General features: G+C 56.6%; 1 protein-coding gene across 1 annotated transcript in view; it reads right to left on the bottom strand.

The window, feature by feature from the left end:
* The window catches only part of MYO15B (myosin XVB), a 32,439-nt gene extending 11,227 nt beyond the window's left edge, over window positions 1-21,212 (bottom strand). Inside the window, 32 exon segments of the mRNA XM_059997894.1 lie at window positions 55-155; window positions 394-555; window positions 994-1,066; window positions 1,281-1,459; window positions 1,544-1,779; window positions 1,883-1,978; window positions 3,226-3,356; window positions 3,568-3,625; window positions 3,917-4,030; window positions 4,463-4,552; window positions 4,639-4,732; window positions 8,319-8,476; window positions 8,717-8,834; window positions 9,273-9,397; window positions 9,536-9,581; window positions 9,671-9,786; window positions 9,976-10,053; window positions 12,912-13,037; window positions 13,793-13,924; window positions 14,176-14,271; window positions 15,389-15,521; window positions 15,597-15,655; window positions 15,769-15,882; window positions 16,607-16,768; window positions 16,884-16,997; window positions 17,162-17,225; window positions 17,350-17,453; window positions 17,716-17,838; window positions 18,136-18,214; window positions 18,369-18,478; window positions 18,713-18,776; window positions 19,156-21,212. Of these exon segments, the coding sequence (XP_059853877.1) occupies window positions 55-155; window positions 394-555; window positions 994-1,066; window positions 1,281-1,459; window positions 1,544-1,779; window positions 1,883-1,978; window positions 3,226-3,356; window positions 3,568-3,625; window positions 3,917-4,030; window positions 4,463-4,552; window positions 4,639-4,732; window positions 8,319-8,476; window positions 8,717-8,834; window positions 9,273-9,397; window positions 9,536-9,581; window positions 9,671-9,786; window positions 9,976-10,053; window positions 12,912-13,037; window positions 13,793-13,924; window positions 14,176-14,271; window positions 15,389-15,521; window positions 15,597-15,655; window positions 15,769-15,882; window positions 16,607-16,768; window positions 16,884-16,997; window positions 17,162-17,225; window positions 17,350-17,453; window positions 17,716-17,838; window positions 18,136-18,214; window positions 18,369-18,478; window positions 18,713-18,776; window positions 19,156-21,212 (5,512 nt within the window).
* Window positions 21,213-25,661: the final 4,449 nt, after the last annotated feature.

Genomic DNA, 25,661 nt, shown 5'->3' with positions numbered 1-25,661 from the left:
GCACCCCCATTCCCAGCGCTCTGCCAACCTCAGTGTGCCCACTCCCAGCCTTACCTGTGTGACCCCTGCTGGGCAGAGCTGGGGCTGGGCCTGGAGGGGGACCTGGGGGCAGTGAGGGGGCCTGGATGCCAGGGGCCGGGGGGATGTCCTCGGCTCTGCAGGAGATAGTGGGCCCAGCTGAGGAGATGCCCTGGCCGGGGGCTTCCCGGGTTGAGGCAAAGTGTAGAAGCTGCTGTAGGGGTCATCCCCCTGCGGTGGGCGGAGGCTTGGGGGCGGGCGGGCTGGGCCTGTGGCAGCACCTGTGAACCCCCGCGGATGACAGGGTGGCTGAGGGGGTCACCTACGACAGGATAGGGACAGGAGCAGGCCAGGGGTGCTGTGGGTGGCACCTACAAGCCACGGGGGGCGATTGGGTAGCTGTGGGGACCGGCCGGGTCCCCCAGATCCTCGGTCTGGCCGATCAGGTCCAACACGAAGTCGCAGCCAGCCAAGTCCTGCCAGGAGTCCTTAGAGTGCAGTGACACAGACCAGCCACGCGGGGGCGGATCCAGGCCTCTGGGTGAGACAAGGGCATGGAGCAGAGGGTGGTCAGCCAGGCGGACGACCATCCGGAAGGGACAAGGACCTGAGGGTGGGCTGGGGGGAGGGGGTTGTGGAAGGGGACAGGAACCTGGCTGAGGACCCAGTGCAACTCACAGCCCTTTACTTCTACAGTGGCTCTGATGCATTTATTCATTCAATTTGATGAGAACCTGGACCAGATCTAGCAGGTATACTCTCTACTTGCTCTCCGTCTTGAATCTACTGGCTGGACCCTGCCCACCTACCCCGCCCCCTCGCCCCCATCCCGCCCCCCGGGGAGCAGGTTTTGGCTTTGGAGCAGCCGCAGGAGGTGCTCGGCGGGAGAGCGGGCTGGGAGCATGAGGAAAACCAGGAGGCGGACGGGACAATGGCCAGTGTGGGCTGCGCTCGCCCATCCCAGGCCCTGCACACCTGCTCTGCAGAATCCGCCCGGCGAGTTGCTCCCCTGTGGTCCAGGACTCCACCTCGGCCGAGAAGCACTCCTCTGCAGGGACCAGGGGTAGGGGCAAGAGTGAGGGACAGCAGGGTCCACCCGGACGGGAAGGGAATACTGTCCCGTGGCGGTTCCGAAAGCAGGAGAGCAGGGAGGTCAGGGTCACGTGGGGAGGGCTGAGGAGGGAAGGGGGCCGAGGGAGGGCGAGAGTGCCGGGCAGGCTGCAGCGTGGGCCTGGGGAGGCCCGAGAGGAGGCAGGCGTCACCGGTGAAGGTGAAGACATCCAGCACCATGCGGCCCTGCCTCCATCCGGCCGTCCACTCGAGCTGGGTGGGTGGGTGGGCCCGCTCGGACCCAGGGGCCCGCTGCGTCTGCTGCAGGGCTCCCAGCAGCCTGTGCTGGCACAGCGCTGCCATGCCCCCGGGGGCCTGGTCGGACACGAATCTGCGGGCACAGCACAGGGCTGCCGTGGGTATGGGGTGGCCCGCTGAGCACACCCACGGGGCCCCCACCTGCCGGGGCCCTTACTTGAGCAGCGGCTTCTGCAGGGTGGACACTGGGGGGAAGGCGCCGAGCAGAACAGCCAGGAGGGCCCAGCCGCGCTGCCTCTGCTGCTCGTCCGGCTGGTGCCAGAGCTGGGCTGCGAGCTGACTGAAGATCTCGTTGCGCAGCCCCGGCCGGCGCTGCCCCTGCCGCACCAGGTACTGGCCCATGGTCTGCTCCTGCCAGGGCTCCAAGGACGCGTCCCCCAGGAACCACAGCATCTGCAGACACAGAGCGAGGGGAGGCAGGACGTGCGGGGCTCCCGGTGCCCGGCCAGCACCCCTTGCACGGGCCCACCCTGCCCCTCCCCAGTGTGTCACTCACCACCTTGTTGATATCCAGGGCATGCTGAGGGTTCTCACTGTCCAGCCGGGTCAGGGGTTTGGTCAGCAGCTGCCCAGGTCTGGGCAGGGATGGCTCCTGCAAGGAAGGAGGGCGACACGGTGCCTGAGCAGGGGCTGTTGTGTGCTGACCTGCCAGACACAGCCGCGGGGGAGCCCCAAGGGAGCACGCGCCCTGCGAGAGGGAGAGGGGCTAGTGGGGAAAATCATCTTAAAAATACATCTCGGGGGGCTTCCCTGGTGGCGCAGCGGTTAAGAACCCGCCTGCCAGTGTAGGAGACACGGGTTCGAGCCCTAGTCAGGGAAGATCCCACATGCCGCGGAGCAGCTAAGTCTGTGCACCACAACTGCTGAGCCTGCGCTCTCTAGAGCCCGCGAGCCACAACTACTGAAGCCCGCGCGCCTAGAGCCCGTGCTCCGCAACAAGAGAAGCCACCGCAATGAGAAGCCCGCGCACCGCAACGAAGAGTAGCCCCCGCTCACCGCAAATAGAGAAAGCCGCGTGCAGCAACAAAGACCCAATGCGGCCAAAAATAAATAAATTTATTAAAAGAAAAATACATCTTGGGACTTCCCTGGTGGTCCAGCGGTTAAAAGTCCACGCTCCCAATGCAGGGGGCCGGGGTTTGATCCCTGGTCAGGGAACTAGATCCTGCATGCCACAACTAAAAAGGGTCCCGCATGCCCCAACTAAAGATCCTGCACAGGCAACGAAGATCCCGTGTGCCGCAGCTAAGACCCGGCGCAGCCAAATAAATAAATAAATATTTTAAAAAAACTCTCAATCACTCCTTCTGATTAGAAAACTAAAGCTCGTGCATGCGGAAAACTCAGAAAACACGGAAAAGGATGAAGAATAAAAACCACCATTAACATTCCACTGCCAGACAAAACCACAGTTAACATTTTCGCCTCTTTGTTTCTAATCTTACTTTCTACGTGTAGGTACACACGTCATCTCCCCACCCTCCCTGTTAACAAAATTGGGATCGTACTCTACGTGCAGTTTTGAATCCCGCTTTTGCCGCCAACACTGTAGCCTGGACACTTTGCCTTGTCATTCAACATGCTTTAACGACATGGCTTCAATGGCAGGGCAGTGCCACAGGTGTAATGAAGGTGTGGCACTGCAGATAAGTAACCAGCAGCGCGTTGAGGTTCAACCGTTTCCGGTTTCCGAGCAACGCAGTTGCATCCACAGCCCCGCAACAGGAGAGGGAGGAGGGGACTGGAGACAGAAGGACAGACACAGCTTCTGCCTGACGGGGGCTAACGTCTGGGGAGATGTGGGCGTCAGCCGTGTAGAGCTAAGGCCTGGGGGCCCACCTGAAAGCCGATGGAGATGAAGCTGGAGAAGGGGAATTGGTCGATGTCGGGTGGGAGGGTCAGGCTGGGCCGTGCGGGAACTTCCGGGGGCATGGCCTCGGTGATGCTCTCGGCCAGGGTGTGCCGATGGCCTGGGATGACGTAGGCGGCAGCCCAGAAACGCCCAGGTAAGGCGCCTGGCTCTGGCGCCGCCTCCACCTCTCAGCATCAGCCCCCAGCTCCAGTGCAGAGGGAGCCGGGCAGTGAGCTGGGGGGACCCAGAGCATCAGAGGGAGGGACCACAGGGACAGAGCCTCCGCCCAGGAGGGGGTCATGGCAAGAGCAACGCCCATCAGGACTCACCTTCCGCTGTCTTCAGCATGACAGCCAGCTCAGCCGGGATCTCCAAGTGCCCCAGCTCCTAGCAGGGAGGAGCAATTGACCAGGAACGAAGGGAAGGGGCATGGGAACTCGGGGGCCCTCCTCACCCCCAGGGCTGTAAGCTTCCCCTCCAAAGCCCAAGGATTCTAGTCCTGGACACTCAAACACATAAAGCCCCCAGAGGGAACCCAAGAGCACCCCAGGCCTCTTCTTGGGGGACAATGGATGGGCCTGAGGAACAGGACCCATCTCGGCACCCCTGGAACCCCACGCTCCCCCTCAAGCCAGGCCAGGTTCAGCGGGCTCACAACCCAGCTTCCAGGCCACCTACCATGCTTGGCCCCTTCTTGGAGGCCCCGACGCCGTGCCAGCTGCACCGATGCCCAAGCTGTTGGGGGAGATGCAGGAGGAGACGATGCCCCCGTGAGGTGCCACCGGGAGCTCCCTAGAGGCCCCTCCCCCGCACAGCAGTGCAGCTGCCCCTCCTCCTCCCAGGAGGACCCCACACCAGTGGAGGAAGGGGTGCAGACCCAGGGGGCCAGCTGTCTGCCCCCAGCCCTCCAGAGCCCTCACTAGCCTTAGCGCTGTGGCTGTCTCTGCCCGTCTGCCAGGGCACCGGGAAGAGGAGGGAAGAAGGGAAGGAATGGTCCCAAGGGACAAAGTCCAGCCAGGGAGGGGCCAGAGAGTGGGGCATTACGTGGGCATTGACCTTTGAGCTGTTTTATGGCCCTCAGATTGGAGTCACAGGGCAAGAGGGGAACAGTCCAAGGGAGGCCTGGAGGGGATGGGAGGCACCCCCAGCCAGCAGGGGAGAGCCAGGCCCTGGCAGTGGGCAGGCATGAAGGAAGGCGACAGCCTCCTGGAGGCCCCAGGCTACCCTGGCCAGGCAGAGGGGGACGGAAGGAGCTCCACCAGCAATGGTCTCCGAGGCCTCGGTCCTCGTGCGGCTGCACTTGGAGGGTGGACACTGTCGGGATTTGGCCAACGTGGCCGGCAAGGCTGCCTGGCTTCTCCCCTGAGCTGCCCTGGGCAGGACCCATCCATGTGCTTCACCTGCCCTCTCCGCTGTCTCCAGAGCAGGCGCCGGCCCGCCAGCAGGACGGTGTTCAGCTGCCCCAGAGCTGCCCGCCGCCGGAGGTACCACTTCCTGGAGGCCGGGAAGGGCGTTGGTGAGGAGTCCAAACTCACACCCGATACCTGAATCCTCCAAGCCAAGACATGAATGTAAAATCGGACCCCAGTGAAGCCCCCGGCTGCCGAAGGGAAGCAACAGGGAAAGGACACGACACTTCGAAAGACCAGCAGGTAAACTGAGAGGCTGCTGTGCCCGAGGATCGAGATCTGGGACTCTGGCGCCGACCACGCGGGCTCGTTCCCCTGCCGTTTAGTCACTGCGGTCTTGGATAAGTTACTTTACCTCTCTGGGATTTATCTGCTTTTGTTTTTTGGCCACGCGTATGGCATGTGGAATCTGAGTTCCCCGACCAGGGATCAAACCCGGCCCTGGCAGTGAAAGTGCTGAGTCCTGGACTTCCCTAGTGGCGCAGTGGTCAAGAATCCGCCTGCCAATGCGGGGGACACAGGTTCGAGCCCTGGTCCGGGATGATCCCACATGCCGCGGAGCAACTAAGCCCGTGCGCCACAACTACTGAGCCTGTGCTCTAAAGCCCACGAGCCACAGCTACTGAAGCCCACGTGCCTAGAGCCCGTGTTCCGTGACAAGAGAAGCCACCGCAATGAGAAGCCTGCGCACCACAAGGAAGAGTAGCCCCCGCTCGCCGCAGCTAGAGAAAGCCTGCGCGCAGCAATGAAGACCCAATGCAGCCAAAAATAAATAAATAAATAAATGTATTTAAAAAAAGAAAGAAAGAAAGAAAGCGCTGAGTCCTAACCACTGGACCGCCAGGGAATTTCCTACTTTACCTCTGTGTTTTATTTTCATCATCTCTAAATTGAGAAGTATTGTAATGCCTGCCCCACAATAAGATGAAATGAATTAAAAGGTGTGTTTGGAACAGAGTCTGGCATATTATTATTTAAGAAGCAGAACTTCTAAAAAATGAAAAAATAACATTCACTGGATGTCTAACAGGAGATCCCGGAAGAGACAATATCTTTGAGAATTTTCCAGATATAAGAAAGACCAGACTCCTTAATGAAGGAGCCCTGAGCATGATAAATATTTAAAAATAAATCTATATATACTACTAGACATAACAGATAAACAACAAGGATCTACTGTATAGCACAGGGAACTATATTTAATATCTTGTAATTACCTATAATGGAAAAGAATCTGAAAAAGCGTATATATATGTATTATGTATGTATGTATATATTTGTAACTGAATCATTTTGCTGTACACCTGAAACATCGTAAATCACTATACTTCAATAAAAAAATAAATAAATCTACAGCTTTTGTACATAAAAGGACACTTTCAAGAGAATGAAAAGAGGGCTTCCCTGGTGGCGCAGTGGTTGGGAATCCACCTGCCAATGCAAGGGACACGGGTTCGAGCCCTGGTCCGGGAAGATCCCACATGCTGTGGAGCAACTAAGCCTGTGCACCACAATTACTGGGCCTACGCTCTAGAGCCCGCGAGCCACAACCACTGAAGCCTGCGCGCCTAGAGCCCATGCTCCACAACACGACAAGCCACCGCAATGAGAAGCCAGCACACCACAACAAAGAGTAGCCCCCGCTTGCCGCAACTAGAGAAAGCCTGCGTGCAGCAACGAAGACCCAATGCAGCCAAAAATGAATAATAAATAAATTAAAAAATTTTAATTTAAAAAAGAGAATGAAATGACAACCCACGTAATGGGCGACTACTTGCAAATCACACATTTGATAAAGGTTTAATATCCAGAACATATAAAGAACTCCTACAACTCAATGAAAAAAAAAAACAACCCAATTAAAAAGCAGGTAGAGGGGGACTTCCCTGGTGGCACAGTGGTTAAGAAATCGCCTGCCAACGCAGGGGACACGGGTTCGAGCCCTGGTCCGGGAAGATCCCACATGCCGCGGAGCAACTAAGCCTGTGCACCACAACTACTGAGCCCGCGCTCTAGAGCCCACAAGCCACAACTACTGAGCCTGCAAGCCACAACTACTGAGCCCGTGTGCCACAACTACTGAAGCCCGCGCACCTAGAGCCTGTGCTCCGCAACAAGAGAAGCCACCGCAATGAGAAGCCCGCGCACCGCAACGAAGAGCAGCCCCTGCTCACCGCAACTAGAGAAAGCCCACGCACAGCAACGAAGACTCGACACAGCCAAAAATAAATAAATAAATTCCCAAAGGAAAAAAAAAAGCAGGCAGAGGACTTGAATAGATATTTCTCCAAAGAGATACACAAATGGCCAAGAAGTACATGAAAAGATGCTCAACATCATTAGTCATTAAAGAAATGCAAAGCAAAACCACAATGAGATACCACCTCACACCCACTAGGATGGCTATCATTTAAAAAGCAGAAAGTAACAAGTATTGGCAAGGATGCAGAGAAATTGGAACCTTCACACATTGCTGGTAGGAATATAAAATGGTGCAGCCACTGTGGAAAACAGTTTGGCAATTCCTCAAAAAGGTAAAGACAGAATTACCATATAACTCAGGATTTCCACTCCCAGATAGAGACCCAAAAGAACCAAAAGCAGAAACTTGAACAGTTACTTGTACACTTGTGTTCATAGCAGCCTTATTCACAATAAGCCAAAAGGTAGAAACAACCCACTGACAGGTAAGTGGATAAACAAAATGCGGTCCGTCCACACAATGGAACAATTTTCAGCCATAAAAAAGACATGAAGTTCTGACACATGTTACGACAGGGACGAACCCTGAAAACGCTATGCTTAGTGCAGTAAGCCAGGTATAAAAGGAATTTGTATGAGTCAACTTAGACGGCATATCTAGAATAGGCAAATTCACAGCAATGGAAAGCATACTGGAGGTTACCAGGGGCGGGAGGGAAGGGAGAGTGAGGCATCATTACTGAATGGGTATAGAGTTCCCGCTGGTGATGAAAACGTTTTGGAAACATATAGTGGTGACGGGTGCCCCCTTCTCCGAGGCTTCCCTGGTGTCCATGGCACTGCCCTCATTTTGTTCTCAGTCCTTAAACAATCCCCTTTGGGGCGACTGGAAGCTGGTTTACTGTCTGCATCTGACTCCCCAGCTAGCCTGGAAGGCACCATCTCTGTGCCTGTGTGAAGATGCTTGCACTTTCCTCCCTGTGTTGCCAGCACCTGGCCCAGGGTAGATGGAGAAGATGGTCAACCAACAGCTGTTGGATGAGTGAAGACGGGCAGTGAAGGGTGAGTGGGGCTGGAGCTAATGAGGTGAGAAGGGTGAGGGGAGCATCGTAGGACCACGAAGCCCAAAGAGCCTGGAGTGTAAAAGTCCGGCCTACGTCGAGGCTGGAGAGGTAGGCGGGGCCTCACACAACCTGATTCACGCTTTTAAAAGGGTATTCTTGCTGCAGAGTGGAGAACAGACTAGAGAAAAGAACAGTCAAGGAGTCAAGACCGCAGGTTTGACTGGCCTAGCAGGTAATGAGCTTCTCATGGCTGGGGGTATTCAAGCAGAGACGGCATGGTGGGGATGCCAGCAAGGAGAGTCCGGTGCTGATGGGAAGCAGGCAGACTAGCCTTGAGGCCCTACGCCCCCCCGACCCTGCCCCGCCACCGTGAGGAGGCCTACAGTCTCGCCCCACTCTGCACACCTGGCCTGGAGCCCACGCACGCGAATCCGTGGTAGGAGGCGAAGGCGTTGACAGGAGAGGCTGGCGCAGAGGCCTCGGTGCAGGGTGAGCAGGGCCTGGGCGCGCTGCTGGGCCCAGTGCCGCTCCAGCTGCTGCCAGCCCAGCTCCTGCAGTAGCACCTGGGGGCAGAGGTTTGGGCTGGGGGCAGGCCAGGTGTCTGGAGACCACCCTGCCCTTCTCCCGAGGCCTCAGCCTCCTCCTTTCTGCCAAACTATTGATTCTACTGGGGTGACCGGGACACCCGGCCCACCCCATCTCCCCACCACCCAGAAGGACCACCAAATCATGAGTTGGTCCCAAAATGTTCCTCCCACTTTCCAGCCATACCTGCTGCTTCCCTGCTCATACACACCACCCACCTGGGTGGCTCCCAGGTGACAGAGGGGCGACTCAGCCCCAAACACCTGGTTCAGGATGGTGCCACATCTTTCCCGGTCAGAGAGCTCTTCCTGTCCCTCTGTCCCCAGGGCCCGGAACCTGCCCCAAGGACAGAGAATCTTGCGGAGGTCGGAACAAGCACAGCGGGGACCTCCCTCCACACTCATTTGACCCCTGAGCCCCTCGGGGTCTATTCAGTCTATAAGTCATTCAACAATGATTTGGAAAGCACCTACTATGTGCCAAGCACTCAGGAGAGTTTTGCTGAGAGGACGAGGGGCGGGTGAATGCACAGAGGCGTGGAGAGGTGTGCGGGTGACGAACAGTGAAAGGAGACGCAGATGGAGGGAGAGAAGGAGAGACAGAGAGAAAGGAAGGAGGGAGGGTTGGACGTCAGGCCCAGGGTCCCTGGGAAAGTGTGTCCATCCCCCGCTCCCGAAAAAGCCCCAGGTCCGCCAGCCACTCCAGGGGCCTTCCTAGTGAGCCCTGGCCCTGAGGTGCCTGCGCCCCGGGGCTGCCCACATCCTGGGCCCCTACCTGGCCAGGAAGGCCTGGAAAGGCATGCGAACGGGGAAGTTGGCGCTGCGGGTACACACGGCCTCCAGGATGCCCGCCTGGCGCAGTTGCTCTGCCACGTGACCCACATCAAAGAGGCCCGGAAGCTGTGGCCACGGGGCAGAGCCAAGGAGAGCTGAATTGAGGGGCTCAGAGCTGTGGGGAAGGTGGGGCAGGGCCGAGGAGGGCTGAGGGGGGCGGCCAGGGGTGGGAGGGCTCTGGCGCCAGGTGCTGGGAGAGCTCACCTTTCCCGGGTTGGGGTTGAGGCACTGGATGAAATAGACATGGCTCCTGGTGGGTGGAAGGGGCGGTCACTTGAGCACAGACTGGTCCGTCCATTCAAACTCCCTGGGGTTGAGTGCGGGGGGCCCTATTCTCACCTGCCCAGCCGGGCTAGGAGGTCCCCCAGGGAATGCTGGAAGCGAGAGGTCAGTGTGGGTTTGCCTGGTCCGTCCCCAGACTCGGGCTCTGCTTCCTGGAACAGGCTACCCACCAGCTGTGGGGTGAGAGGGGGCCAAGCCAGCTCACCTGGGCCTGTCCAGCCTGCCCCTCACCCCGACCCCCGGGGAGCCAGGGTGGGCCAGCCAAAGGTTCAGGTTGCCAGGGGCTTGAAGACCAGCTCCTTGGGCAAGGCTGTCAGGGTGGAGAGGGCAGAATGGGGGGACAGGGCGGCTGGCAGGGGCACCTGGAGCTGGCTCTGGGCAAGCATTTCCACCACAGCAGGGTCAAGATGATCCTGGTTTCTGTTTAAAAACTTGTGAACCTGCAAGAGATAATGTGGGCGTGGGTGGGGGGGGGAGCCAAGGAGAGAAGGCTGGGTGTGGAAGCCAGTCCCTTTGCAAAATAATCCAGCCTCTCCCCTCTGAGTTATAAGGCCACCTTTGACACTGTAAATCAACTATACTTCATTAAAAAAAATGTTTTACAAAGGCCCCCTTTGAAGTTGGACTCATCTCACACCACGTACCAAAATTAACTCAAAATGAATGGATCAAAGACCCAGATGTAAGACCTGAAACTATAAAACTCTTAGAAGAAAACAAAGGGAGAAAGCTTCATGACATTGGACTTGGCAATGATTTCCTGAATATGACACTAAAAGCACAGGCAACAAAGGAAAAATAGATAAACTGGATTTCATTAAAACGAAAAACTTTTGTGTATCAAAATACAGTACTAAGAGGGTAAAAAGCCTACAAAATGGGAGAAAATATCACATATAACGGTTTAACATGCAGATTATGTAAAGAACTCCTACAACTTAACAACAACAAAAAAATAAAACAACTCAATTCAGGACTTCCCTGGTGGCACAGTGGTTAAGGATCCGCCTGCCAATGCAGGGGGCACTGGTTCGATCCCTGGTCCAGGAAGATCCCACATGCCGCGGAGCAACTAAGCCCATGCACCACAACTACTGAGCCCACATGCCACAACTACTGAAGCCCACACACCTAGAGCCCGTGCTCCGCAACAAGAGAAGCCACCACAGTGAGAAAGCCGTGTGCCACAATGAAGAGTAGCCCCCTGCTCGCTGCAACTGGAGAAAGCCTGCGTGTCGCAACGAAGACCCAAGGCAGCCAAAAGTAAATAAACAAACCCCAAACCAAATCAATTCAAAAATGGGCAAAGGACTTGAATAGATATTTCTCCAAAGAAGAGACACAAATGGCCAAGAAGCACATGAAAAGATGCTTGACATCGTTAGTCATTAGAGAAATGCAAATCAAAACCACAATGAAAAAGAAAACAAAAAAAAAAACCCCAATGAGATACCACTTCACACCCACTAGGATGCCTATAATTTTCAAAAACGGAAGATAACAAGTATTTGCAAGGATGTAGAAAAACTGGAACCCCCAATACATTGCTGGTGGGACTATAAAATGGTGCAATCACTGAGGAAGAGTTTGGTGGCTCCTCAGAAAGGTAAACATAGCATTACCATGTGACCCAGCAAACCTACTCCTAGGCAGACACCCAAAAGAATTGAAAGCAGCGACTCAAACAGCTACTTGTACACCCATGTTCACAGCAGCGTTATTCACAATAGCCAAAAAGGTGGAAACAATTCACGTCCATCAGCAGATGAATGGATAAACAAAATGTGGTCTATACATACAACGGAATATTATTCAGCCATGAAAAGGAAGGAAATTCTGACACATGCTACAACATGGATGGACCTTGGAAGTATTACGCTTAATGCAATAAGTCAGACACATAAGGATTTTGTGTGTGTGTGTGTGTGTGTGTGTGTGTTATGATTCCACTTACATAAGAATAGGCAAATTTATAGACACAGAAAGTAGATTAGATATTGCCAGAGTCTGAGGAAGGGGGAATTGGAGCTTAATGTTTAATGGGTAAGTTGTTTCTGTTTGGGATAATGAAAAAGTACTGGAAATGGATAGCAGTGATGGTTACACAACATTGTGAATGTACTTAAAGACACTGAAATGTACACTTAAAAATGGTTAGAATGGGAACTTTTATGTTGTGTATACTTTACCACATTTTTTTAAAGGCCGCCTTTGTCACATACCCAGTTCTTTGTTACACTTTTGGGTCTGTTTGTTGGGTTTTCAATTCTGTCTCACTGATGGGTCTGCTCCTTATCAATACCATAATCTTTTAATTACTAGAGCTTTAAAATATGTTTTAATATCTGATAGAGCAAATTCCTCCATAATCATTTGCTTTTTATATCTTATTAGCTATTCTTATGCATTTATTTTCCATATAATACTTCAGAATAATTTTGTTAAAATCCACCTCTCCTTCTCTCATAAAAGCCCCGTTGGAGTATTGTCTGGAATTACATGACTTTTCTAGATTAACTGGGAAAGAGTGAACATTATAGGGCCCCCCAACAGGAATGTGGCTTTTCCCTCCATTTTTAAGTCTTCTTTTGTGACCTTCAATACAACTTTATAGTTTTCTTTAGTCAATCTCCTTCTGTTTCTTCCTTTTTTCTTTTAGATGTGATTTTTTTTTGAGGTATAATTGACATATACTCCTTGTGTTTCACGTGTGGATAACTCCTGTGTAGTTTGTATGCTTTCTTCTACAACCAGAGCATGTCACCTCCTCCAGGAAGCCTTACCTGACTTGCCCCACCTCAAACCAGTCACCTGGTCCTAGCCTTTAAACCAGGCCCCCTCCCCTCAGCAGCTCTCCTCCTGGGTAGGTGTGCAGTAGTCATGAAACTCATAAAGGGGAGAGGAGAATCCCTTCAGTGAGCACCTAGTATCTGCCAGGCACCTAACCCGCCATTTCCATGTAATTGCATTAATCCTCAGGACAATGCTATAGGCTGGACTCCCATTCCCATTTTACAGATGAGGAAATGGAGGCTCAGAAGAAGTAGACTGCCTGAGGTTATCAGAGCCAGGTCCCATGCATACACTCTGCCCCTCTTGGACTGGAAGGTCCCAAGGCCTTGACCCCCCCCACCCCATAATGCCCACCCAGAACTCAGTAAGTCATGCACTAGGTGAGGCCAAGGGCCCAGGTGGGGACAGATGGCCAAGCCTTGGAAGGGGCCTCCCCACACCTACCCCTCTCACCCGTCAGGTGACTCCCCAGGGTCACACTGCCCTCACTGATTCACCCTGATACCTGGTAGGTGACGGTCCCAGCGTAATGCCGCACGGTGAAGATGGGAAGGGGCAGCTGGGGCTTGGTGTAGCACGGGTGGTCGCCGTGGTGGTAGTGGCACTTCTGCAGGAAGGTGTGGTCCGTGGCCTGAGAAGAGGAAGAGCTTCTCAGGCCTTTGCAGGTGCCATTCCCCTGCTGGGACTGTGCTTCCCTCCCCTGCTCCCCAAAACCACACGCACTGAACAGAAGGTGAGCTTTGGTTTTGGTCCCCAAACTTCTCTTTCAGGAAGAGTCACTCCACATCTGAGTCCTTAGAAAGGGCACGGCTTCTATCCCAGGGACTATTTTGGACAATTGGCTCCCATTTGAGAAAAAACACAGCAGCCTTGTACACCTCAGTCAATAAGATTTGGCGGCTTAGAGGACCCTTGACGAAATCATTTAAAAGAAATGGGGCTAGGGGAACTTTAAGGCAGATTTAGCCATCACTCCTGGGAGTCTGGTCTCACAGTTACACGTGTTTCTGAACAAGTCTTTCAAAGATACTTTTAAAAAGCCATCCGGTAAGAGATTATTTTATAGTGCTAAGGAACTTATAACAACAAATACTTGGGGAAAGGCTCACAGCCCCTCATGGGGCCTGCACAGTCCCCACCACCCTGCCCCTCAGGCACAACTGTCCCCCTCTGCAGCGAGGACTCTTGGAGAAGTCGGGAATCTCACTCAGGATCACCCAGAGACAGGATTTGAAGCCAGTGTGGCCGCTGCTTTCCCAAGCTGTGCTGAGGGCCTGTGGGCAGGGTCCCAGGACCTCAGCACTTTATTGCTCCCCTGGGAGTTCCTGCTGGCTCTGGCCTGGCCACCAGGGCCCCCACTCCTTGTCCCCGACACTGGGGGCTCACCTGGGACAGCCATGTCTGGGCATCCAGGATACTCAGGAGGCTGTGGGGCTGGTCCACCAGGAGATCCAGGCAGGACTCCTGCGGAGGCTGGGGGATGGGCACCCAGGGCAACAACTCCCTCCGACACTCCTCCTGGGAACAGCCAGCATTTGGTTTACAGAGACCACCCATGTTCGTGGGGGGACCTCATCTGAGCCAGAGCAAGGATGGCCCTCCCACTTTACAGATGAGTAAACTGAGCCTCAGAAGGACTGAGACGGCCCATAGCAAGGGGGCTTTGGGGCGGAGCTCTCGGTGTAGTGCCTTCTCTTTACCAGGGATGGCCTCTGTTCTGGGATACAGCTGGGTGTCCCCCTGCCGCCTCCATGCCCAGCTCCCCATACCTCCTCCTGGGCCAGAAGCATCTGGCTGGAGAAGAGCTGCAGGCGCTCGCTGGCGAGGTTGTTGCACAGCTGCTCCAGGCCGTTGACCCGCAGTGCCTGGGGGGACACGTGGGCAGTGAGGTGGGCACCCACACGAGGTGGGGGCACAGGGCAGCTGGTCGGGGGGCTAGCACACAGGCCTGGTTCCCTTCAACCCCCTCCCACAGCTGCCCCCGTTCTCCCCAGCACTAGGCGGGAGTGGTGCCCTAGGGCTGATGCTTCCTCCTCCAGCGACAAGTCCAAAGATCCTGGCACAGCATGCAGGCCGCCTCAGCCCAGTCCCAGCCTCGATCATGCTTCCTCCCTCCAACGACCCACACCCCTGCCTTCTGCCTTAGCACCACTGTGAGCCTTCGGGCCTCTGATCATAGCCATCCTGTGGTCTAGAAGACACCTCTTGCTACAGCCTAACTCGCTGGCTATCAGAATGCCACATCCTCGTAAGCAGAGCTCCAGGCTGCCGCCTCCAAGAAGCCTTCCAGCATCCCTCCTGTTGGAATTACAGGCTCCTTCCTCTGTGCCCCTCAGCACTTTCCTAGTAAGCCCAGCAGAGCCCCCGCTTCGTGTAGCTTTGCACAGTTTTGACATGTTCTAAAATACACACAAGAGCACGCATGTGCGTACATGCACGCACGCGCGCACACACACACACGGGCAACGGTCATCCCCTCCTCAGAGAGCAGATAGTCACCAAGGACACACTGGAGAGGAGGAGAGAGCAGGGGACTGGGCACAGCGCCCATCCAAGGACTGAGGTGGGGGCCACCTCCTCTTGCTCTCGCCCCTCCTCCCTGCCTTGAGGAAACAGGATGTTCTGGAAAGGGGTGAAGAGCTTATGAAAAACTCAGTGTGATTTGGGGGATTCCCTCTCTTCCCTCTCCTCTGGGTACACAGCAGGCGAGGCTGACCCATCCGAGGGTCTTTCATCGTCTTAAGGGCTCCTGTGAGACTCTGCAAGGCCAAGCAGGCAGAACTCTCCAGAGCCGACGGCAGGGCTGGACAGGGCAGGTGGCTGTACCTATGGAGCACGCAGCTGTCTCGTGGACCATCTTACGGTCAGAAAGGCAGGCAGCGCACGAGCGCCCCCACAAAGGGAAGCTGCTGGGGTCCCCAGAAATAATCATCCCCAGGATGAGGTGGGCACCCCGTCCTGGGCCCCGCCCCCAGGGGTGACCTCAAAGCCGTAGACGTCGACGACAGTGACAGTGACCACGCTGCCTCCCTCCCCGGGGGGTGCCAGCCGCACATTGGTTCTCTTCAGAAGCCAGGTGAAGAGCCGCGAGTACAGGGCCTTGGCCAGGGCGTCCCTGTGGGCATGGGGAGTGAGCCTCGTGCCGCAGGGGCCGGGCCTGCTCACAGCTCTCTCCTGTCCCCAGGGCCACCTGGCGCTGATGGCACTTTCCACGGGCAGGGATCTCGAGACCCGGCCATAGGGCGTCTCCTGAGGGCAGAGGATGTGCGTGTGGTACGTCAGGCCCAAGGCCCACACTCGTGCTCCCCAAGCTTTCGGGTGGACTGGTCAGGCCCCCGCCTCCCCAGGACCCCCGAGCTCACCATGACCCTCCTGGTGACAGCCCCCTCCAGGCGCTCGGGCGGCACCCGCAGCAACCGGGCTGCTGTGTGGATCTCAGCCCAGCTGGACACGGCAGCCACCTCCTGTGACTCCCTCTGGACAGGCGGGAGGGGGCAGGGAGAGCTCTGCTTGTGGACTGGCTGCTTCCCATGGGGCAGGGGCAGGGCCTTGCTTTGCCTGGCAAGGTGCCCTGTTGCCCAAAGGTAGATCTGGGCAGGTAGGAGCTGGCTCCGGAGTCTGAGGGCCTGAGTGTGAATCCTGACTTTACCTCTCCACTAACTGGCGGCCCTGACAAGCCTCTTTCCTTCTCCGAGTCTCCACTGTCTTATTGTTAAAGGCGGAACAACAATTTTTATGTGATGGTGTTCTCAGGAGCAATGAATTAGAAAATATATGCAGGGAATTCCTCAGCGGTCCAGCGGTTATAGGACTCGGCACGTTCACTGCCGGGGGCCCGGGTTCAATCCCTGGTCAGGGAACTAAGATCCCGCAAGCTGCGCGGTGTGGCCAAAAAAAAAGAAAATATATGTAGAGTGATCTACACAGTGCCAGGTACATAATAGCTGCTCAATTAATGCCAAGCATCCTCCTTAGGGTGGCACTTTAGTGGGACAGGATCGGTATAGATGCAGAAGACCCCGGTTTCAGTTTTCTCATCTGTACGGTGGGAGTTCATCTGCTTTCGGGGGCAGTGGTGAGGCCCTGATGGTGGCCCGGGGCCTTACTGTCTCCTACACACAAGTGTTCGGCATTGTTATTTCTGCCCTCGTGATGACGCAAACAAGCCGCCACCAACCTAGTGTCTCAGAGGGAGCTCACCTCTGAGGAGGAGAAGCAGATGTTGCCCAGCTGCAGGACAGAAGCCAGCACAGCCCAGACGGCAGTCAGCTCCTCAGTGCCCAAGCCCAGCACCTGCAGGGCCTTCACCAGTCCTGTGAAGTCCTGGGCGTCCTCCTTGCCCCGGAGCCTGCAGGCCCGGCCCTGCAGAGCACAGCAGGGGTGAGGGGTGAGGAGTCTGGCCGCCCGCAGCTTCCCTCTCCTCAGACCCTCCCCTGGGCAGTCCCCGTGGTCCAGCACCGAGGGGGCCTTCCCCCACCTGGTTGAGGTAGTGGTAGGTCTCCGGCCCCTGTAGGGAGAGCCGTTCCCGTGCCATGGGGTCCAGCCCCGCCAGCAGCTCATAGAAAACATGGAAGCTCCGCTCAGCCTGGGCCTCAGGGGAGAAGGACTGGCTTAGGGGGAGCAACGGCCTGGTCCTGTGCCCCAGGGGAGCAAGGACAAGTCCTGGGGAAGGCAGGCTTGGGGGCTGAGGGACCACAGCCGCTCGCAGCGGCCCCTCCCTCTTTCCCACTCTGGGAGCAGCGGGCCAGGTCATACCTGAAACACCACCCTCGAGGTCTCAAGCAGGTAATGTGACACAGAGGCTCCCAGGATGACCCCTCTGTGGACACAGGACACTGAGTGAGGGACCCACCGTGGGCTGGACCCAAGGGCAGCAGCCTCAGCTTCCCAGTAAGGGAAACTGATCCTGGGTGACCCCGCCCACCTGGACCCCCGTCACTCACTGCTGCAGGCAGAGGCCTAAGACCTGGCCAAAGCGGCTGGCGTTGGAGTTGAGGACTGTCTTGGCGTGGCCAAAGCTGCTGAGCATGGGCAGCACGTCGTCCAGCTGGATGGGGGAGGGGCATTCAAGTACCCCTGGGAGCAGCAGTGGTGCCCACTGATCAGGTATCCCGGCCGAGGACACTATGTACCTGGCAGCTCTGTTGGTCCATGGAGGGGTCAGTCACCCCAGCCCTCCCTGTCCCCGCAGTAGGCAATGCCTCAGGCTGACCCTGAGGGGAAGCCAGAGGCCTGAAGACTACCCTTCTGGCCCAAAGGAGTAGCATGGTCCCTCTTGGATCCCTGGGAAATGGCGAGCTGCCCCTCACCCGACATCCTCTGTCCCTTGTCTGCCCCTGCTCCAGGCTGCTTAGGAACTGCACAATCTTTCTGGAAGCTTCTGTCTTCCCAGAGCCGCTGTGCCCACTGCAGGAGGGAGAGGCTGGCAGGGTCTCCAGGAAGGGGCACATAGGACAATCCCATCGAGCCCGAAAGTGGGGATATGCCCACCTGGAAGTGATACCTGCCCTAAAGGAGACTCCCAGAAATGCAGAAACATAGACCTGGGGCATAGAGACCAAACAGAAAAAAGTCCCCAAGATGCCTCGTTCAAGGGGCACAGTCTCAGGAAGTCCAGAGCTGTTGCCCAGCAGTGGACCAGACAGGCAGTTTCAAATGCAGACCTCACATCCCCTTCCTCCTGGCCTTCAGCGCGGCCTGAAGGTTCAGCCAAGCAGGGCAGCCACCACTCACCCCAGGAGGATGCAGGTGCCCTGCCCGGTGCTCTGAGACAGGCTATAGGCTGCTGCCACGATGGCAAAGATGTGTCTGGGGGAGGAGGGTGGAAGCAGATGAGAAGGTTACCAGAGATGGGCATCTGGGGCCTCCTGGGCGTAGGCAGGTCGTGCCTGCCATGCCCTGGACCTCAGTCAATGGGACATGCTGGGGGTGAGCAGAGGGCTGGTGGGGCAAATTCACGTACGGGGTGGTGTTAGGGGTCTTCCTAGGGTGGTAGCTGGCCACGACCTCAGGTGAGAAGAGAGGCAGGGGCCGGCGGGGGTTCAGAGCGAGCAGGAGGGGCCCCCCAAAGGTCTGGGAGGAAAGTGGAAGCTCTCATCAGAACATGGAGGGAGCAGGTGATGCAAATAGAGTGGAGCTCTGATGCCCCCGGCCCCTCCCCGCTCTGCAGGACCCCAGAGAGGGTTCAGCACCCAGCCCAGGGAGGAGAAAGATGGAGGGGAAAGCTCTCCAGGGGTGCCCGGAGGGCCCTCTGATCCCTGAGGAAAGGGAATCCCGGCCCACCATCCCCTCTTGGGTCCCCCGTACATAGATTCGGCTCAGGTAAAACCTCTTCTTGAGACACAGCAGCACGGAGCTGTCGCACACCGGCCTGTAGGGAAGCAGGGTGGAGAAGCAGGGAGTTGGGGGCAGAAGATCCTGGGTTAGCGCTGCCACTGGCTGCAGAGACACTTCCACCAAGTCATGCACCCTCTCCGAGCTGGTCCATAGTACAGGGGTCCGGCTGCTAAGCAAATTACCAGCGCCGTGGGCGCTACAAGCAGGACCAGGCTGCTGACCCAGAGGGAAGCTTTGTGCCAATTAGAGAAGGAAGGAGCACCTGATTCTCACCCCTCACCTGCCCCTTCCAACCAGACGACCTTGCGTGGCAAAATCCCATGTAAGAATACAATCCATAAAAGAACGGGGGTAGGATGGGATACGAGCAAGTGTGACCCAGGCATGGCAGGTTTGGGACCGCGCCCGCTCACCGCAGCCGGGCCAGGTCCTCGGTGTCTTCCAGGCCTTCCCCGAGGCTCCTGTCCTCGGCGCCGGGAAAGGGCGGCGCCTCCAGGCCCGGCCCGAGGCTCAGCTCCAGGTCCTTCTCCAGCGCCTCCTCGGTCTCATCCTCCGGCTCCCATCGATCCCTCAGGAACCTGCAGGGGCTCGGGCTCCTCTCCCGCCGCAGGCGGGTCTCCAAGATGAGTCGGGGCAGCAGTGCTTCGGTGCCAAACCCAGGGTCCTCGCGGGGGTCCTCGCCCTGCGCCCAGTGCACCGGAGCCTCGGCTCCCAAGGTCTCCGGCTCTGCTTCGCTGCTGGAGCCTCTCTCGAGTGGGGGCTCGTCGGAGGGAGTCGGGCCGAGAGAGCCGTGGCGGCGCCCGGCCACCCCTTCTCCACTCGCCCTGCGCCCCTCACTGTCCCCTGAAGCCCCCGCACAAGACGAAAAGTGCCCCTCCCCAGCGGGGGCGTCCGCGGACGCTTCCTCTGAGCTCTGGCTGCTCGAGGTCCTCCCTGCCCTGTGGATCCTGGGGAACATGACCGCAAACTTGGGATCAGGAGTCGGGTCCGCGTCCTCAGAAGGGTCGTCGGGGGCTGGCCTTTCCGCAACCTGCGGGAAACTCGAGCCGCCAGCAGGGGGAGCCCTCGGTCGCCCGCCCAGCCCCTCTACGCCCGCCAGGCTCAGCACTAGACCGCGGCTCAGCCCCGACCCGCGGCCCCGCGCCTCGCCCGCCGCCCGCGCCTCGCCCGCCCGCGGCCGGAGCCGCAGCCACCGCAGGAGGCCCAGGCCCCGTGCCACCCGCAGGAGCCGGTCCTTGAGGCCCGAGCGGCAGGGACCCGCGGCCTGGGGAGCGGCCCCTGGCGGGGGCCTCGCGCGAAGCCTGCCGAGCGCCACCAGGGCGACCAGCGGCGCTGGGTCCCTGGACCCTTCTCCTCCAGCCCCCGCTTCGCTCACGCCCTCCTCCTCTTGCACCTTCCCCACCCCCTCTCCGACCTGTGTACGCTGACCCCGGGCGGTCGAGGTCTCGGCTCTAACGGCCTCGGGGCCCCTCGGCTCAGCCTCGGGCTGCACCCCACTGTTTCTCGCGTCCCGGGCCGGCCTGGGGTCTCGAGAAGCCCGCGAGCTCCGGGGAACGCACGCGCGGCTGCCCTCGAGGGGACTGGAGGCCGCGGCTTTACTGGCCGGGTCAGCCTCTTCGGCCTCAGTGGACCCGCTTGTCGTTCCTGGGGCTGCCCGTAGGCTCCGTCCAGGCCCGGCTCCCTCAAGGCTCAAGTCTGTGTCCGTCTCGGAATCCTCGGTCTCTCCCTGGGGCCTCGCCCCCGACGATCCTTCCGGGCTCCGGGGCCCGGCGGGGGGCTTGTCACCGCCTCTGCCGTCGCTGCCCAGGCCGTCGCTGCTCGGGCGTTCTCTCGGCGCCTCCAGCGCTGACTCCGGACCGGTTTGTGTGCTTCCCGAGCCCATGTCCGTTTGCTCCGAGTTGGGCCGCCGCTCTGGGGCCCCACCGCTCTGGCTGCCGCTCTCCAGGGCCTCGCGGGCTTCGCTGTCCGGGCAGAAGCTGGCCGCGTCTCCATCCGACGTGTCCCCATTGAGGCTGCGGGTCTCTTGGCGGCCCCGCTGAACCGAGCGTCCCCGCCCTTTTCCTCTTCTCCTGCGGCGGTCGCGCCCGCGTGTCCTTCCTCCTCCGAGGAGACTCTTCTCCTCCAGGCGTCTCCCACGGCCGTCCCCAGGCTTGTGGTTCTCCTTAGGCCCGCATCCCCGACGCCAAGCGCTGCCTCGTCTCCCCGCAGCCTCCGGTGGCGGCCCAGCCTCTGGCCGTCTGCAGTCGCCGTTCTCCTCTACGGTGGGCTTCCTGCGGCCACCGGGGGTCTCCTGGCCCCCCGCGGTGCAGGGCTCCAAGAGTGGTCTCGCCCCGTGGGCTTTACCGCGGCCCTGTCGGGGCTCCCGGCTGGGCGCGCTGTCGGCGCTGGCCGACCCGGATTCCTGCTCCCGGGAGGTCGGCCTCCCGGGTCCCTCCGGCCGCTGGGGCGTTTTGCCCTTGCTCCTGACCATGGTCTGTTTCCCGGCGTCTCCCTCCTGTCCTCTTCCCTAGGAGCTGGCTGCCCGCAGGTGCCCTCGGCAGCACATCACAGGTTGCGGCTACAGGCTCAATCTACCCGCCCCCGCATCTCCCGCTTTATGCGTGAGCATCAATAATGCAGGTGGCTGCGGGTCCTGACCTCCTCGGCCAACAATAGAGTGGAGGCCGCCCAGGAAAGAGGAGCTGCAACTGCGGACAAAGGCCGTGGACAGGGCAACCGTGCCACCTGGAGTTGCTGCCGGCCAGGTCAGCCTGGCACCACGCCAAATCGAGGGGGCCCATGCTCTGCTCCCGCCTCACTGCTTCTTCAGCAGGGCGTGAGGGGGTGCCAAAAGAACCGTCCTCCTCGTCCTGAGGTCTCTAGGGGAATCCACCCTCCTCCCCTGCATTGGCAGGCGGATTCTTAACCACTGCGCCACCAGGGAAGTCCAGGTTACCCGTTTCTTGTATTGCCTTCAAGAGCTATCCACGCACAGAAAAGCAAGTATTCTTTTCCCTTTGAGCACAGGTGGAAGCTTTTCTAGCTCATGGTTCTCCACTCTGCTTTTTCCAATCTAACAGATTAACTTGGAGATTTCATAATAGTACATAACGATCTTCTTTTTCTTTTCTTTTTACAACTGCATAATAATCCAGCAAATGAACGTGCCATAGTTTAACCAATTCTTTATTGATAGTGTGAAAATTAATCAAGGGAAACCTTACTAAAATGGAGTCCAGAGGCCAGAAGGGGGAGCTCTTACACGCTTACCCCTCCACCTCAATGCAGGTCCCAAGGGAAAGAAATGTACTTTGTACTACGGCCAGCTGGAGGAAAAAAGATTTTCTCCTTGCCTGGCACAGCTCAGCCAATGAGAAACTGTCAAACTAAGACAATGAAAAGCCACTGTGCTTCAAATTCCGAATTTCCTCCAATGGTCTTTTTGTTTATAACAGCCTTTCCCAACTTCCCCTTCTCCTCTATAAAAAAGTTTCCTCTCCTTTGCTTTAGCAGGGTTGCGTGTTGCTGGCCATAGTTGCTATCCTGTGTTGTAATTCTTTGCTGCTCTTGAATAAACCTGTTTTCCTGGTAAAATAACTGACTTTTAAAAATTGCTTTAGGCTAACAGACTTTTATATCTGAAACGGAGGACGCCTTCAGCTCAGCTTTTGCTTCAGTTACAAACAACATTGACTCCACCTGTGTCCAAGCAGAATCAATTCCTAGAAGTAGAACTGCTGGGCCACAGGGTATGTGTATTTGTAATTTGGAGTGCTCCAAATTTTCCTCCACGGAGGCTGTATCAATTTACACTCCCACAAACAAGATAGGAGACCACCCATTTTAACATGGCACTGAGGCATGGTGTTACCTAACATTTTTGCCACTCTGAAACGTGACAAATCTCAGTGTCTTTTAAATTCATTTCTCTGTGAAAATAAGCAGCTTTCCTCCACCTTACAGCCTTTTTTTTTTCCCTGAGACCTGTCTTTTCTCATTCTTTACCCATCTTTGTACTGATGCGGATCTGTTTCTTGATGGTTATACTGTAGTTAAACCCAGGCAGGATTCATGAGCCCTTTTTGGATGGCCCCAGGGCAAGGCAGCTGCTGCAGGGTAGGCTCCGGGGCACCCAAGATGGAGTCAGATGAGATCTCCAGCCAGAGCCTGTGGCCTGCCCCGCAGGCCTCCGTGCCCCTGCTGACCACTCACTCTGGCCTCTCCTCACCAGCAGCCCTGCCCGGAATCAGAGTGGGGGAGGTAACATTCCAGATTGTGGCCCTTTCCTTGGTATGCTCTCCAGCTGGCTTGTACCTGCCTTGTACCCACCTCTCTGCACATCTCCTGGAGCCAGCCTCAGACCCGTGTGGAGCTGCTGCAAGCACTCACGTTACCCAGGAGGGCCACTCACAGCCCAGAGGCCTGGTTTGAGCAAGGAGTTGAAAGTGACTTGGCCTTTGCCAAGGAAGCAGCCTTCTAGTAAAGGAAGCGGCTGTCCCAAAGGAACACAAGCTCATGGGTAACATCAGTTACCATGGAGCTCATAAAACTGGTGCCTTTGTGAAAGTCTGTAAGCTGTGCTTCCCCACCACCAATACTGACCAAGGCAAAGGGCGATGAGACTCATAGGGCTTGTTTCACATGCAGAAAGCAGGAAGTGGGGTGATGTATTCACACAGTGGATAATTACACAGCGCTGTCGGCAACATACATGGGTTATTTCACAAACGTAATGGTGAGTGAAGAAGCCAGAAAGAGTTATAGAGTCACTGTATGAGTCTATTTACATCAAGTACGAAAAGAGGAAACTGAGCTAGTTATAGAGTCGTGCCTGGGGTGGGGGGTGGGAGGTTGGTAGTGACTAGAAGGGTCACAAGGGAGCCTCCACGGGTGATACTGTTTGTTCAGTTGGTGGAGGTGTATCGGGTTGTACTCCTACGACTTGTGCTATTCTGTATGCGTTTTACAATTTAAAAGATAACAGAGAAAGAGCTCACTGTTTTGCCCTGGACTAATAATAATGATGATGATGATGTGCTAGGTACTGTTCTAAGCACTACACTTAGTTTTTTTTTTTCTTTTTGGCCACGCCCTGTGGCCTGTGGGATCTTAGTTCCCCAGCCAGGGATTGAACCCAGGCCCTCAGCAGTGAAGGCACGGAGTCCTAACCGCTGGACCGCCAGGGAATTCCCTGAATTCACTTAATTCTTGAAAGCACTCTAAGAGGTTGGTGCTGTAAGGATTCCCATTTTATGGACGATAAGACTGAGGCACACAGCTGAGTGTCAGAACTGGAATGCCAGGAATTCCCTGGCGGTCCAGCGGTTAGGACTCTGTGCTTTCACTGCTGAGGGCCTGGGTTCAATCCCTGGTTGGGGAACTAAGATCCCACAAGCTGCACAGCGCGGCCAAAAATAAATATATTATTATATATATAAAAAAAAAAAAGAAGTGGGATGCCCACTCAGGCAGTCTGGCTCCCAAGACCTGGCAAAAGAACATGTGTGAGGAGCTACCATCAGCTACACACAGAACTTCCATTTGTCCAGCCCATTACAATGTGTCCTGTGAGCTCTGGGGGCAGAGGGAGAGCTCCACACCTGTCTCTAATCTCCTACCTTCTCCCCTGCCCTCCTCTCCCTCTGGTTGATCCAGGACAGAGCTCGGATCTCACTCAGCTCCGTGGGCGTGGCCACTTCTGATCCTCTGAGTCTCAGTTAGTTCTCTTCCCAAGCTTCATCTCATTCAAACCCCCCAAAACCCTAGGAGGGAGATATGGTCTCATTTCACAGATGGGGAAACGGCTCTGAGAGGGTAAGTGGCTTAAGGACACACAGCCAGTAAGTGAGAAATTGGGGACCCAATTCAAGGGTCCCGCTATTCTTTTTCTTTAATTAATTAATTAATTAATTGGCTGCACTGGGTCTTCGTTGCTGCACGCGGGCTTTCTCTATGGCGAGCGGGGGCTACTCTTCGTTGCGGTGCGCGGGCTTCTCATTGTCGTGGCTTCTCTTGGCGCAGAGCATGGGCTATCGGCACGCAGGCTTCAGTAGTTGTGGCATGTGGGCTCACTAGTTTTGGCTTGCGGGCTCTAGAGCACAGGCTCACTAGTTGTGGTGCACGGGCTTAGTTGCTCCACGGCATGTGGGATCTTCCCGGACCAGGGCTCAAACCCATGTCTCCTGCATTGGCAGGTGGATTCTTAACCACTGCGCCACCAGGGAAGCCCGGGTCCCGCTATTCTGCTCCATGACACTTCTGCTGAGAATTGGCTTCAGAACCAGACAGGCTTGGTCCCTCCCCGTCCCACTTCCTGGCTGTGTGATTTCCAACAATCTCTGGGGAACTCCCCTGGACAAACCTGATAGCAGGGCAGAGGGGCCCCAGCCCCAAGCCCAGTTCTCCCCCTTGCCTCCTCCTTCCCGTTCATTCCTTCACCTGCTTTGCTCACGAGGACTGTGAGCTCCTCCTCTGGTCTGTGCAAGCCCTCTTCTCACTCCACTCCACACTCCTTCCCTCCCTCCTGATCCATCTCCTCCTCTCCTGGCCTCACCCACCTCACAGTAACTTTCACCTCCTTTGGTTGGGTGTTTACTGGGAGCCAGCTGCTGTGGGATGTTACAGATTCTCATTTAATCCTTTCAGTCCTCTGAGGTCGGCCCTATTATCACAGCCCATTTTGGAGATAAGTAAACAAAGGCGCAGGAGTGAGGTCATCTATCCAAGGTCACACAGCCGGTCACAGGCAAAGCCAGTGATGGAGGGTTGGATCCGCCCGACTTTCAGATGTAGGTGAACACTGTCTTCCACCTCTGGATGCCGAAGGCCCTCAGATCTAAGTCTCCAGACTGGCTGCCTGTGGTACGTCTCCAGGGCCTTTGTTTTTTTTTTTTTTTTTTTTTTTTTTTTTGCGGTACGCGGGCCTCTCACTGTTCTGGCC

The sequence above is a fragment of the Delphinus delphis genome, chromosome 19 (assembly GCF_949987515.2).
Source record: "Delphinus delphis chromosome 19, mDelDel1.2, whole genome shotgun sequence".
Taxonomy (NCBI): domain Eukaryota; kingdom Metazoa; phylum Chordata; class Mammalia; order Artiodactyla; family Delphinidae; genus Delphinus; species Delphinus delphis.
The sequence above is the reverse complement of the archived record's forward strand: the minus strand, read 5'-3'. Positions and strand labels throughout refer to the sequence as shown.